Below are 14,308 nucleotides of genomic sequence, written 5' to 3' on the forward strand. Positions count from 1 at the left end.
ACGGTATCGAAATGAGGATAACTAGAAGGTCTATCGGGATTACGTTGCGCTGGATAAAGAGCAGAGACTATTGACCACAAAAAACAATACTTGTCGTTATTTTTAACATTAATAATGGCTTTCTTACGCGCTATAAAGGGAGGAAGTCTTACGTACGTGCTAAAGCTTCCCACTCGAATGGGAACGTATTTATTTACGTTTATTTTTAAATATAAAACCTCAATTAAACTCCAGTTTGATAACTCTTCCTGAAACAAATCTAACTTTGATCTCAATCTGTCAATGACCTGAGTCTGATACCACTCTTTTAGATTACTACCTGCATCGAGAACGTTATTTCTTGTGGCAAACGTTTTTAGATCCACATTAAGATTTTGAGGATGTAAAAAATCACAGGCCAGCACTACGTTTACCTTAAGCATAGATTTTCTTAGCATCGGTTTAATTTTTCGGGCAAGCTTGTCAAATGCCTTATCCAAGAAAATAAAAGGATCTTTGTAGACCGTATTCACAATAATACCAGTAAGCATTCTACCTTGAAAGCAAGAATTTAAAGTCTGCCAAATTAGAGGGTGTGAAGAGGGGGCGGCGGCAGGTATTCCACAACCTCTTTTAAGCGAATTATCTTTTAATTGTTGCCGTAATTTGGCCAAATAAAATTTCAACGTTCCAAGATTAGATTCTAATCTAATAGGATTTTCAACGTGACTATTCAAATGGATGTTATTATTAATAGCATTTTGTAACAAAGAAATATTTTCCCTTATTATCCTTATATGCCTCAAAATTTCGGGCTTATGTTTTAATAATGCAATAGCTTTTCGTGTTAGCGTAACTATTTCACTACTAAGATTCGCAACGGACGTCGGTTCCATTTAAAAAAAAAATTTTTTTTTATTTATTTTTTTTTTTACTTACAGTTGGAGTTTAAAAAGGTTTGTTATAATAGCAGGAATCCTCGTTCGCTGCCACCAGGTGCTTGCCGTCTTCACTGAAATTGTATATCTAAAAATCTCTTTCTCTCTAGAAATATATGCAAACAGTAGTAGTATCAGTGTTATCCTTGAACATTCACAGACACCTCGCACACAATCGACACTTTTTGTGCTGATGAGGTGTTGCACTCGCACCACTATACTCACCGCGGGGGGTTTGAAGATGCAAATAATCTCTACACTTGTCACCTTATATAGGCTAGGTGTTCAGGGTCAAATACGCGCAGCTGCACCTTAAACAAAGCGGGGAAGTTCATCCCGGAATCATACGATCTATCGTTCTCACTCATTAACTCAACCTCTCTCCAGTTTTCCGCAAACGATTACAACAATTTTACAATATATACTGAAAATTTTTCCCCACTAATTATCAGTTAGCATCGAGCTCGGTATAACGTCATGTCTTCTTCACTTACAAGAAAGATGAAAAAGCCGAAAATCAACAAAGTGAATATTCTTTCGTCAATGTTAATTAAACCGCAAGCCTGCACCACCAATAAGGCGGAAAAAAAAACAACCAAGCCATCAACTTCATTGGTGCAACAACCGCCAACCAACATCAATAACAACAACTGGCAAAGTTGCGCATTAACTCAAATGGAACCATTGGATGAAGTAATTACAATACATTCGGATAATTCGACAATCACGTAAGTAATATTTATGATTTTTTTAAATTATTTTCTCCCCTCTATTTCGTTATGTTAAAAAGTAATTGCTTTTTACAGCACGGGTCATTTGGGCGAGAATTTGGAACTGGACCTACTGTTAGCGCAGCTGGAAGGGGACCCCGCAACAAACTATTTATTCGAGCCAGCTCGGTAAGTAAAAAATGTTGTTTTTCTCTTCTACTCGCTAATAATAAAATTCTCTAATTTCAGAATAATACCGACACCGCAATTAACGGAACCCCAGCGGTCGCCGACACCACCACCACCACAGCTGCCGCTAACAACACGGGTACCGCCGCCACCACCAAAGCTGTCGCTACCACCATCAATTTTGCTGTCTCCTCCTCCGCCACCTCCTCCTCCGGCGGAACCTGTTGTGCCATCGGGCCAAAAACGACCGTAAGTTTATATCATAATACTTATAGAACTCCTTCGTAATAGATTATTTTTTATTTATTGCAGTCGCTGTCATGACAACGCATCGCGCTCCCCTAGCGACAAGAAAAGAAAGGGCAAGAATTTGGCAGACGTCGTCGTAATGGTCGAATCCGACCTGGAGGAGGGGTACTTCCCGGAAACACCGACGCAGCAAGATGGGTCGCTGCATCCTAAAACACCGAGGGAACTAGCCCTTACTACATACGGCACATTAAAAAATATGGAGCCGGTGTACCGGGCTAAGCTCTTGGATGCAAGGAACAAGACGACCGAACTACAACGGCAGCTGGAAACGGCGAAGAAGGAAGAGCGGCGGCTGGAGAAAGAAGTCGCCTATATAGAGGACTTCCTCAAATTTGTTAAACCTAAAAAATAAGTTTATAGTTTGTAGTTTTGTACATTTTTTTATACTTTACTTTACTTATTCAATAAAAGGCAAATAGTCAACAACATGGAGTCTTTTTTTATCGAGCAAAACTGATTGACGCTCGGACCAACACCACCGAGTTAAGAAAAAAACTAGATGCTTCATCCAAAGAAGAAAGGCGGTTGGAGAAAAGAACTCCAATTTATTGAAGAATTCATGAAATTTGTAAAGAAAAGTAATTGTCAAAAATTTATCAATTTTTTAACAAATAAAAAACTTATCTGTTTTTGTTGATGTGATTCAAGGTGAAGGTGTAAGAGTTTAAGACAAACGACTTTAGCCGGTTGCGTTGAAAAACGATCAAATTAAGAAAACTTTGCAGCCGTCAAAAGAAATGCACGAATGCACGCCTTTTCAAAAGCTATACCTATTACAGTAGAGCATACCAAGCTGCATATAAATAAGGAAGGAAGGTTAACTGAAACTGTGTGTGAGAAAAAACATAAGCATTTCCAATGCTAAAACCGAACGCAGTTACCAAGTCTAATGAAAATCAATCCATCATCCATCTTACGGTAATGCGTACTAAAATGCATATAAGGAACATGGGAGAGGTGCTCGTATGAACAAAACACAATACGATCAAAGTGAAGTTTTTTTATTTCTTTTTTACGATATGCCAACAATAATACAAATTAAGTACACATACACATATACGAGCATTTGCGTGAGCGAGAAAATTTCATTGCATATTTTTCTTTGTATGCAGTCGTACTCTACTTAATTTGCGCTGCACTTCAAACACCTCCAGCTCCCACTTGAATTTTTTAATTCTCCTTAACAAATCGTCTATACGTATTTTTCTGCGATGGCGGTCTTCGGGATCTTCTGCAATCATCATTACTTTTGTCATTTTTTCTCTGATGTCAGTATAGAAATGACTTGTACAACGTTCACTCGTGTCCTTTATACTTGACTTTAGTGAAGAAATGAACCCACAAATTAGCAAAACTCAGAACCATGTTGCCATGACCCCGAAATCGATAATCAATCAATAACACAGAAAGAGCATGGGGTGATAAACCGAATTACTTTAGCTCGGACCCAAACTTCCGATACTTTATCTCGAGCACAAACCTCGACCCCCTTGACGTTAGCACAGGCGCAACCCCCGCTACCACAGTTCAGAACCACTCAATTCTAGTGACTTTTCTAGGGGGATTTTTCATCTAGTGAGATTTAGAATCGGCCGTACACTACCATCGACAACACAACCCTCAGGCACAAACCGACTTACTTTAGCTCTGACTTTGAGAACGCGTTAGCTTAGACCCACTTTAGTTCAGGACACAACCCGCGTTCAACTCTTAGCTCGGACACAAACCTCCGATATTTTAGCTCAGACGCAAACCTCGATTCCTTGACCTTAGCACTGACGCAAACCTCGCCAGCAGAGTTACAAACCTAGTTACTTTTCTAGTGACTTTTTGATTTAGAATCGACCCCTATATCACTAGCAGAGTTTCAAACCTCTCTAGTGACGCAGAGTTTCAAACCTTGTTACTTTTCTAGTGACTGTTAGCAGAGTTTCAAACCTCTCGTGACCTTCTAGTGACTTTGAGCAGAGTTTCAAACCTAGTTACTTTTCTAGTGACTTTTTTCACATCTAGTGACTTTTCTAGTGACTTTTTGAGTTAGAATCGGCCTTATATCACTACTTCCTTGCGTTACGAAGATAGGTAGTGATATTGTAGACGGTGGTACCTTCGATGATAAGAACGGACCTAAAAAACTCAAACAAAAAATGAATTAACATGGAATGGTTTACCTTACAAAAATCAAAATCTGTATCAGTTTAAATTCACAACGAAGGTTAAAACAAACGTAAATAAAATGAGATAAAGCATTTGGTGTATGAAAATGCGATAAAAAATTAAAAAAAAGTATCGAAAACGGTTCGTTAGTAATGTATTTTTCATATCTTGAGAATCGCACCAATGCGTTTCGACAATTAGCAAGCAAACACATAGTAGTCGGTCGATGCCTGTCGTATATTGTGTTCGACTGTGTCAAAATAGTTTATCGGCACATGCAGTGCGTGCTCGCTGCATTTACAGACACCGACGTAGTGGCAGTCAGTTGACAATGGTGCTGCTATTGCTAGAATTTGTCGGCATAAGTGGTTTAGACTCTAAGCCGAGATATTATTAGATACACCAAAAATGAACCGTTGAGAAGTAAAAAAAAAGATGGTAAATTAGTTTTCGCATTAACATATGTAATGAAAAATAAAATTGATACAAACAATTTGAAATTTTACGTAGTTTACGCAAACTATAAATATTAATCAAAATGTGATACGTTTTACCTTCAATTTTAAGAAATACTTGCGTACAAATAGCGTCGTAGTCTTGATTATTCTTCTCGTAGATGCAAGGTGGAATGTCGTATCTGAAAAAGAAACGAAAATTTTAGTTTAAATTTTCAGTTTTCTCATTAATTTATGCGACCGAAAGTTAAATTGTTATAAATATTTTGATATTTTACGCAATTACACAAATCGTAAGGTGCAATTTTACTTTCGTAATAATACTTGCGAACGAAAGTATGATATCGTAGTCGTACAATGTCGATCAATTTCCTCTGTGGCACGAGATGTACTCATCGATCTGGACTGAAAATTAAAAAAAAGTTTAAATACTTCACAACACACTGTTTTTGTACTTACCAAATTTTTAAGTTTTGTTTACTGTAACTGTGAAAAAAAACTGTAAAGGAAAAAAAACAAATTAAAGTTTTAGCTCCGATTTGAATCGAAACTCATCTCGTAATGGCTCAAACACTTGTGGCTTAAAAACTCTTAGTTGTTCTGCGCGTGTTTGTATAGTCGGACAATGTGTGCAGGGGGACGTACGGGACCGTTAATTCAGTCGTCGTTAAACTATTGCTAGGTGCCCGTGTACGCGTTTGACAATTAGCAGGCAAGCACAGACTGGTCGGTTGATGCGCATCGTATATTGTGTTCGACTTTGTCAAGAACACCGACGGAGCGGCAGTCGGTTGACAGTAGTGTTGCAATTGCTAGTGTATGTCACGCGATCGTTTATATCGTCGACGATAAGCCCCCTCCTCTCCACGGCCCGTGAAGTGTTTCATGAGCTTACGAGGGTTTTGTGCATGTGACGCGCATTTACCCGAAGGTAAATTGTGGTACATTTTCGTCAGGGCGAGTCGAAGAATCTGCCTCGCCGAGATATCGGTGAAAATGTCTTGCGAACGTCGACGATGCGCACGAGCCTGAAATCAGTCTCAAAGTTAATTGCAAGTCAAAATTGAACGTGAATCGAAGAACAAACGACTTTCGGCATTAATAATCCCCTTTCGGAGGTGCAAAAATACCGTTCGTCGAAGTTCGGCGTTCGACTCGCAGTACTGTTCGAGAGAGAGGCGAGTCCAGGTCTTAAGGATGTCCGTGCGCATTGATGGCGAATCGGAATTGTCGCGCGCGTAGTCGTAATTCGGCCGTTCGGCATTAACAATCCCCTTTCGGAGGTGCAAAAACGCCGTCTGACCTTTTCTGCGAAAGCGCGTTCGTTCAACTCGGCCGCTTAGCGATCGTCGACGTATCGGCAGTCTGAAATCAGTCTCAAAATTATGTAGCAAGTCAAAATTAAGTGCGTGTCGAAGAACGAAGACGTTTGGCATTAATAATCCCCTTTCGGAGGTGCAAAAATACCGTTCGTCGAAAGTTCGTTCGGTAGACGCGTGTTCGAACTCGCTGTGCGATTGAAGAGACGACTTCGGGAACGTCAATGTTGATGATGCACAAAAATTTGGACGAATCGAAAATTATCGCACGTTATGGGAACTCGACCGCTCGGCATTAATAATCCCCTTTCGGAGGTGCAAAAACACCGTTCGGCTCGCTTCGCGGCTCGTTCGGTTCGGCAGCGAAAATCTGAAACAGTCTCGAATATATTTGGCAAGTCAAAAAATTTATTTATTCTATTTTCTCGCACGAGTGACTTGCCGGGGCTTAGGAGAAAATATTTCTAGCGACGATGTTTTTGATCGTACAAGGTCCATTCTTGCCGCTGCGCGAAGCGCAGATTTTGATCGCGAGTTTGGTTCGCACCCTGCTCATCGCCACGTACAGCTGTCCGTGACTGAACAGTGGAGTTTTAAGCAAAATGCCGACTTTGGTGACGGTTTGACCTTGCGCCTTGTTGATCGTCATCGCGTACGCCAATTCGACGGGAAATTGCATTCGGCTGAAGTGCAGACCCGTACCGTCGGGACGACGGTCTTCGTAAGTGAACGGTAACATGGACAGCACGCAGGTTTTTCCGCGGTACGGTCCCACGGCTATTCTGCAGTGCAGCAAATTTTCGCCCATATCGGTTACGATCAGACGGGTGCCGTTCGACAGTCCCTGCTTCACGTCTATGTTTTTCAACAGTATCACCAAGCAGTTCGACTTGAGGACGAGACGGTGAGGAGGAAAACCCGAAGGATTCTCCTCGTTCAGGTAGACCACGTCGTGAACGGCGGCGTGTACGTCGAGTATCGGATTGTCTACCAGCGACTTGTCGGCGGAGAGGTACACTCTCTCTTCGCCGGACAAAACGTTCAAGATCTTGCGATTGAGCTCTCTGACGTCTACGCGTCTGGCGCTTAGAATGAGCCTGTCACCTCTTCGACGTTAGTTAGAGCGCTTTCGTGATCGTGTATATTTCCGAGAACGACTATTGGCAAGAGCTGTTGCCAATCTCCGCCTAGCAAGACTACCTTTCCGCCGAAAGCGAAGTTGGACAGTTGCTCGTCGGCGGTATGTTTGCACGCTTCGTTCACCATTCGGAAGAGGTTTCTGTGCAGCATGCTGATCTCGTCGATTATTAGCAGTTCCGCCTTTCGGATTCGGTACGCGACGATGCTGTTATAGGAGATGGGAGGAACGTAATCGGTGCACGTCACATCTCTCGGTAACTGGAAGGCGCTGTGAACCGTCGTTCCTCTTGGGAGTAATTGTGCCGCGACGCCCGTCGATGCCGTTACCAGCGCGTACCTTTTGTACTTGACGAAAATGTCGATCAACGTTCTGTACACGAACGTTTTACCCGTACCGCCCGCGCCGCTCATGAAAATCAATCTCGGCACGTTGGTGGCGGCGGCGACGGAAGGAGAAATTTGGACGGCCGTTATGACGGCGTCGACGATTCGCCTTTGTTCGACGTTTAGCCGTTGATATATCGGCAGATTCGCGTAGTTGCGGACGTGTTCGGTTTCGATATCTTCCTCGTCGACGTTTTCGGACGGTAGAGCTACCGTCGGATCTAACAGATTTTCGTCGTCCAAGACTCGATCGTGACCGAAGAAGAAATCTCTTTCGTCGTCGCAAACGGAATCGTAATTGACCGGCATCGGTATGTGGTAATCGGCGTTGGTTTTCCATCGACGGCTCAACAGACGATTTAACAGGCACAACGCAATGTTAATCCTTCTCGACTTTTCGCGATCGTCGTTTTCGCGTAAATTTCTGGTGTCGTACATGAACGGAAGGAATTCGTTCCATAGCGCCAGCGGATCGGTTACGTGACCGCAGAGTAGTATTTGCGCGAATAAATTGCGCATCATTCGTGGATTGCCGACGTTGCTCGCTTCGAAAAGCGTTCTGCGCCAGATCTCTATGTCTTCGAGAAGACCCATGACCTTCGCGCATTCGACGAACGTCTCGCAAGGCGTCGCGCGGTTGGGAGGAGTTCGTAAATCTTCCCAATTCAACGGACCCTTTTTGCACATTACCAACTGGTATACCGCAAACTTCTCTAGTTGTCCGGGCTGGACGGGATACAGACGACCGATAATTTTACGCTGAACCTTTCTCTTCAGCCAACGATTGGATCTTCGATCGAACCAATGCGTCTCGGGCAGTTGAGGAAAGGTGACGTTTCGCATTTCGGATATACCCTGTCGAAATTCTTCGGAACACTGCGCCATGAACATTTCAAGTCGGGACAGTCTGGTGGTGCTGTCCAGCACTCTGGCGGCGAGTACGTCTTCGTAACCGCGACGAAAGTACAAGGGACCTTCTCCGGGCAAATGTACGTCGAGACGGTAAATCGTGTGCGATAGGCGAATCCTTCGCCACGAATACAGCGACGTGTGCGCTTCCGGAGCGGAACGATAATATCCCTTCATCATGCCCTCGGTTTCGTCGTAATCCACGGTCGGATCGTTCGCGTTGGTAATTTGGACGTACGCGTAGTTGCCGACCTTGAAGCTGTACTTGACGGCGTACTTGCAGGCGTTCGTGCCGTAGCAAAACTCCACGTTGTGGTGCGCGTCCCATGCAAACAGATAGGCGGGATTGTACGCAACCACCGAGGCGTTGGTGATTACGCGTCCCTTCGCCGTACGATATACGGCGCCTCCGTCGTCGGGAGATCTTCGCTTGTACAACGCCGGTCTGTCTTCGTATATGATGGTCTCGTTAGAGAACTTCTTGGGAAAGCCCTTGTTGCATTTCCCCTTTTCGTTCAGACAGTGGCTGTTGCAATCGTGAATTTGGTATTTCACGACCAAATCTCGCAGTTTTCTTTGGACCTCCGCCTCGTCGCTTTTGTCGTCCTCGCTAGGCAAGTGCGGAATTTCGGCGGATACGTATTCGTCTACGTATTCGCTCGTGTTCGGGCAGTCTAAACTGATTAGACGATGCGTATGGGGTCCGCCACGCTTTTGAAACTCGAGACTTTCAGTAAAAGCGTTTACTTTGCCGAAGATTTGCTTGTCTTCGATGAGGTGTCGCATTTTGTTAATTTTCACGAGAAAGACTCGATTAACGATATCGGGACGATCCGTAGCATTTTGACCTCTCATTAAATGCTGTCTGATCTCTTTCCACGAAGGGTTGGTCGTGGAGGTAATCATAAAGGTCGCCTTTCCCTTTCGTTGAAACAGAGCCATGGCGTCGTGAAACATTTGCTGATACCAGGCCGGAGAACCGACCATTCTGGAAGACAGCCGTATCACCTTCCCCAATTTTTTATTGTCGTCCACACGACGCAGCTCTCTTTCGAGTGCTTGACGAACTTCTGGCGCGGTCGTACAGAGGATTTCGGCATTCTTATGAATGTACTCGTACACCTGTTGATCGACTTTTATGCTCTGATCGATGATGTACTCCTGAACGATGCTACCAAACGGGTAAAGAAAATGCGCGGCGGCTGTAGGATCGCGGCCGCGAATTGCGAGATGGTATCTATAGAATTCTCGTATAGACACGTGGTGCTTGTCGTCGCCCTCGTCGTCGTCGTGAACGGCGTCAGGAGGGTTAGCAATCTCGTTCTGTTCGGCGGCGTCGTCCAGCGCGCTCGCACGTCGCCGTCTGGGCGCGTTTCGACTCGCGCGTTTTGCGATACCGCTGTGGTAGCCGGGGTCGCCGTGTGCCAAGTTCAAGACGTAGTGAGCGCAATCGTTGGTTTGATGGTAAAGCGGTAAAAGGATTACTTCGCCGCTGTTCTTTTTCAGCCAGGTACCGTGACGATAAATCGGCTCGTTTTGTTCGTTGGTAACGTAAAACGCGCACAATTCGTTAACCTGCGGCAAGTTGACAGTGCGCGGGTGCAGGCCGGGATCGGCCACCGTGTCCGGTACATTTTTCGGATTTACCAAGACCAACGTGACGTGCTGCACGTCTTCGAAGCCCTGTTCTCGAACTTCCGCCAGTTTTTCCTCGTAAAGGGTGTGCATAACTTGGAAAGCTTCGCATAGAGGATGGCAGCGTCGGAGTACGGCGAACAGTTTTTCCAGGATCTCCCGTCGAATACCGAACTTGGAGTAGAGGGGATCCCTGGCGACCGCCTCGTGCATCGTAATCGGATCCAGCATGTAAAGTTGACCGTGCACCGGCGTTGTACCGTCGGAAGCGAACAACGGACTTATGTTTCGCTTAATTTCGCCGTTTATAAGTATGACGGGAGGACCTCCTCCGGGCGCCTTTTTTCTACCGGCCTCTAAGCTACCGAACCTCAGCAGCATGTTGTAGATCCGGAAGTACCGCAGGAAGTGTTTTCCGTGCACGGCGTCGCTCGTCAATTGGCGAATTTCCTCGGGAACCGGTCGGATTTCCGGTAAGACCACGTCGCCATTTTTACAGCACATCGTGCTGTTTTCGTCGTGAAATAAGAGTGCCTTGCAGTGCGGGCACACCTTGTCGCCAATTTTACCGCAATCGAGGTAATCGATTCTGTGCTTGGCGCATTTCGCAAAACAACCGTATTTGCCGTGCCTTTTCTTGCAGTATTTTAACGGTTTCAAAGTGCGCTTGGTCGTCGTTCTGCTCTCGCTGTAGCTGGCATTGCTTCTACCGGATCGGGTAGATCGTCTGCTATCGGTCGAAGATACAGACGCCATGCTAACGTCCGAGTCGGATTCGGCGGGCGAGATGCGTTGGACGACCGGCATCTCCTCGTCGACGTCGTCCACTTCGACTGGGTGGAAAGGATCGTCGTGTCTGGCTTCGTACTGCGGAACTCGTCCGTGACACAGTTCGAATAGCATACCGTTAACCCTTTGACGTTCGGTAGCGATATTGAAATCTGCCAGAAGCATCCTTTTGTCGTTCGTGAGGTACGTTTCGACGTAGAGAGAGACGTAATAACCGCAGTTGTACCCGTCTCTTTGAACGTTGTAACTTGCAGGGTCGGCAACTTCGATGTCGATGGCGTCGTTGGACGCGAAGAACGGATCGAATTCGCGAATTGCGTCCTTGATGGCGGGTATGTAGCGGGCGTTGTCGTTGTCGAACCGGTTTTTGTTGGGCAGGGGGTCGTAAAGTACGGTTCGGCCTCTTCGCTCGTGAATCACCAGTGCGAAGTGTCCCGGGAAGTAGATCGGGACGAACAGTACCTCGTACTCGTGACGATCGCCCCACGCGCCTACGGTTGACGAGACGGGCGCGTTGCTCCATACGCCTATCGTGTACCCGATGTTAATCAAAACTGACTTGATAACATCCTGCGCCAAGTATGCGACGTACATCATGTAGCCGAATACGCTGTTTACGTTCATCTGCGATGTCGGATCGTGGAATTGTGCCATCAGATCGTATCGAGCAAGATCGTAAAACAGGGTGTCCAAATAGCCGGCAGTGATGTCGGTGACCCGTTGAGGTACTCGCAGACGACGTTCGGTATTTTCGGCGATTTGTAGATTTGCCATCGCCAAATCGTCAACTTCGTCGAAATAATTTTCGACGAGGACCTCTACCGGAAGCGCGGTAGCAGGTATTGGGGTAGAGGTGGGTGGTGGCATTACTGACTGCGACAAAGTAAGCGGCGTGTCCTGTTCGCTACCAAAAGTGCCCGCTTTTCTGGCTGCGTTTAGGGCCGCGATACCCGAAAGTACTTTACGTTTTCTGCCGCGTTTCTTTTGGGACCCCGATTGTGCAGTCTGAGAAGAACGTAAATGTAAGAGATGTGTTTATAAAAATGTTTATGTTCGAAATATAAACTTTACTATTTTGTTAATGGTTAAAGAATGGATGGTGGAATATAGATGTAATAAATATCAACATAACTGACAGAAATCAACGTAATTGTATAAAACTACTATTACTGATGCCTACCCAATCAATAATACATTTTTTTCACTACTAGCGTCTGATGACATGATTATTAACCTTTTTTCCACTTGTAAAGTAGGTTTTCTCGGCATTTGTTCAAAGTGGTTAATAATTTTTTATTATTAACTAGTAGTCAATAATGAGAACTGTCACGCTGTCACTTTTAGAAAACACAACCCGAAATTTCGCTCAATGAACGTTTAGACAAGTTCTCTAAAACGAATAATTGCCACTATTCGCAATTTCCAGAGAAATTACATACCTAAAATTATCACATTTTGAAAAAATTCGAACGAAATTACTCTTTGAAAAATCTCAATGACAGAACAAAATACGGCCTGTTTGACTTGTACTTCCACGTACTTGATTGACATGTTAAATTAAGAAACAAACAATTCTGTCCAACCGTTAACTCTCTTATCAATATAATATGTTAATTTAGAGGATTTCAAGTGCTAGTAGTGAAAAAAATAGTATATATACCACGGTAGAGAAGTCTATTATTGCCTTCGCACCTTACACCCCTCGGCGCAAGCGCCTCGAGATGTAATCTTGGTGCTCAGGCAATAATAGTGGACTTCTCTACCTTGATATATAATGTACTATTTTCGTCGACCTCGCGATAACAATATAAATTACTCCTTAGTGACGAGTACAATGATGAAGCTTATTAATCGTTAGCAACCATTAATGGTTAGCAACCAACCATTATACGTTAGCAACCACTTATACATAACAACCATTTTATTAAAGGGAAATGACAATTATATAACAATTCACTTTCGGCAACAGCTAAGAACTTCCATCCACCTAACCATTTTAATCTCGGTTTTAATGTAGTGAGATCAGCAGCCAGTATGGTCGCCAAACGATCTCAGTAAAGCATATCCTGATGTATGTATGTGTAGCTCCTCGGATAAGGTATTGTTAAGGTATTCAGTTACTTTACCTTCAACATTGAGTACGTCGACCACAGGGATGAACATTTCCATATCTTTCACTGTTAATACAGTTGCAAAACAATTAATTACATTCTAATTTCACATACCTTTTCAAGGTAAAATGTCAACGTGACATTTTCGGAAATATCTCCTTTCAAATTTATTGTATTCCATCAATTGCCGAACTGATCGAAACCGTTCCAATAAGTTTCTTTTGATTTGAGTGGATATAATGTTAAAATCGTCTCCGCAGCAGAGCAAGCAACATAATCTTCCACTGCGATTACGAGGACTAACGGTACAGCATAAAACAACACATTACTATAGCAACGACAATAGCTGTAATTTATTGAAAAATCGTCGGAGCTCATAATTTCGTTTGTAATTTCTTGTAGTTGAATTTAAAATTACCTACCCCAGTGAAGTCGACGAAAAAACGTTGTATGCAATTCATGTATAAATCGGCGATTATTGGTTCGTTCGAATTTAGTCCACTCGCTGCGCTCGTGGACTAAACATCTCACTCACCAATAAAACGCCTCATTTATACACTCATTGCATAAATAACTATTGTCTCAAACGCAAAATTGAACTTTATATAAATATATAAATTTAAACTATTTTATTTTGTCGAATGGAATTTTTCGCTTTCCTAAAATTTACTAAAATCATATTTAATGATGATTGATCAAATTTATAATTTGTATCGATCGCCCTAATTATTTTTATTAAATTAACGTATTAAAAGTCAAATTCGACGTAACGGTACTATACAGATTCTTGTAATTAATCTAAATGTAGCTAGTATATTTCCAACATATAAAAGTCAAATACAGGGTGACATATTTCCGTTTCCCTTTGAAAATAATGATACAAAGTTCTTTCTATTTCCATATTACTAATTTTTACGCCCAAATACATAAAACTTTATTCCTTGTCTTTTTTATAATTTTCGATATAATGGAACTATCATTCTTTGAAGAAATACCTGGTATACTATTTTATGTAGTAGGCTGCCAAAATAAAACAATTCATTAACTAAATCTACTTGAATTAAAATCTCAAAATAATAAATTTTGTTCAATTATAAGTAGTGCTATTATCGTTAGAAAAATAAGAAAGCCTCCATAATCATGTAATATTCTAATATGGGATCCATTTAACAAAAAAGTTGATATACATATATTAATATCAGTCGTCTTGAACTTCATTTTGTATTATTTTTCATCTAACCCGAAGATTTAAATTAAATCTTCAATAACAAAATATACACT

General features: G+C 43.0%; 1 protein-coding gene across 1 annotated transcript; it reads left to right on the forward strand.

The window, feature by feature from the left end:
• Positions 1-978: 978 nt before the first annotated feature.
• LOC116182884 (arp2/3 complex-activating protein rickA-like) lies at positions 979-2,576 on the forward strand. Its single transcript, XM_031503447.1, has 4 exons — positions 979-1,645; positions 1,724-1,816; positions 1,877-2,065; positions 2,129-2,576. Exons 1-4 carry the CDS (start codon positions 1,395-1,397, stop codon positions 2,478-2,480), a joined length of 885 nt encoding a protein of 294 aa, XP_031359307.1. The 5' UTR covers positions 979-1,394; the 3' UTR covers positions 2,481-2,576.
• Positions 2,577-14,308: the final 11,732 nt, after the last annotated feature.

This window comes from Photinus pyralis, unplaced genomic scaffold (genome assembly GCF_008802855.1).
Source record: "Photinus pyralis isolate 1611_PpyrPB1 unplaced genomic scaffold, Ppyr1.3 Ppyr1.4_unclustered_Scaffold7883, whole genome shotgun sequence".
NCBI lineage: Eukaryota > Metazoa > Arthropoda > Insecta > Coleoptera > Lampyridae > Photinus > Photinus pyralis.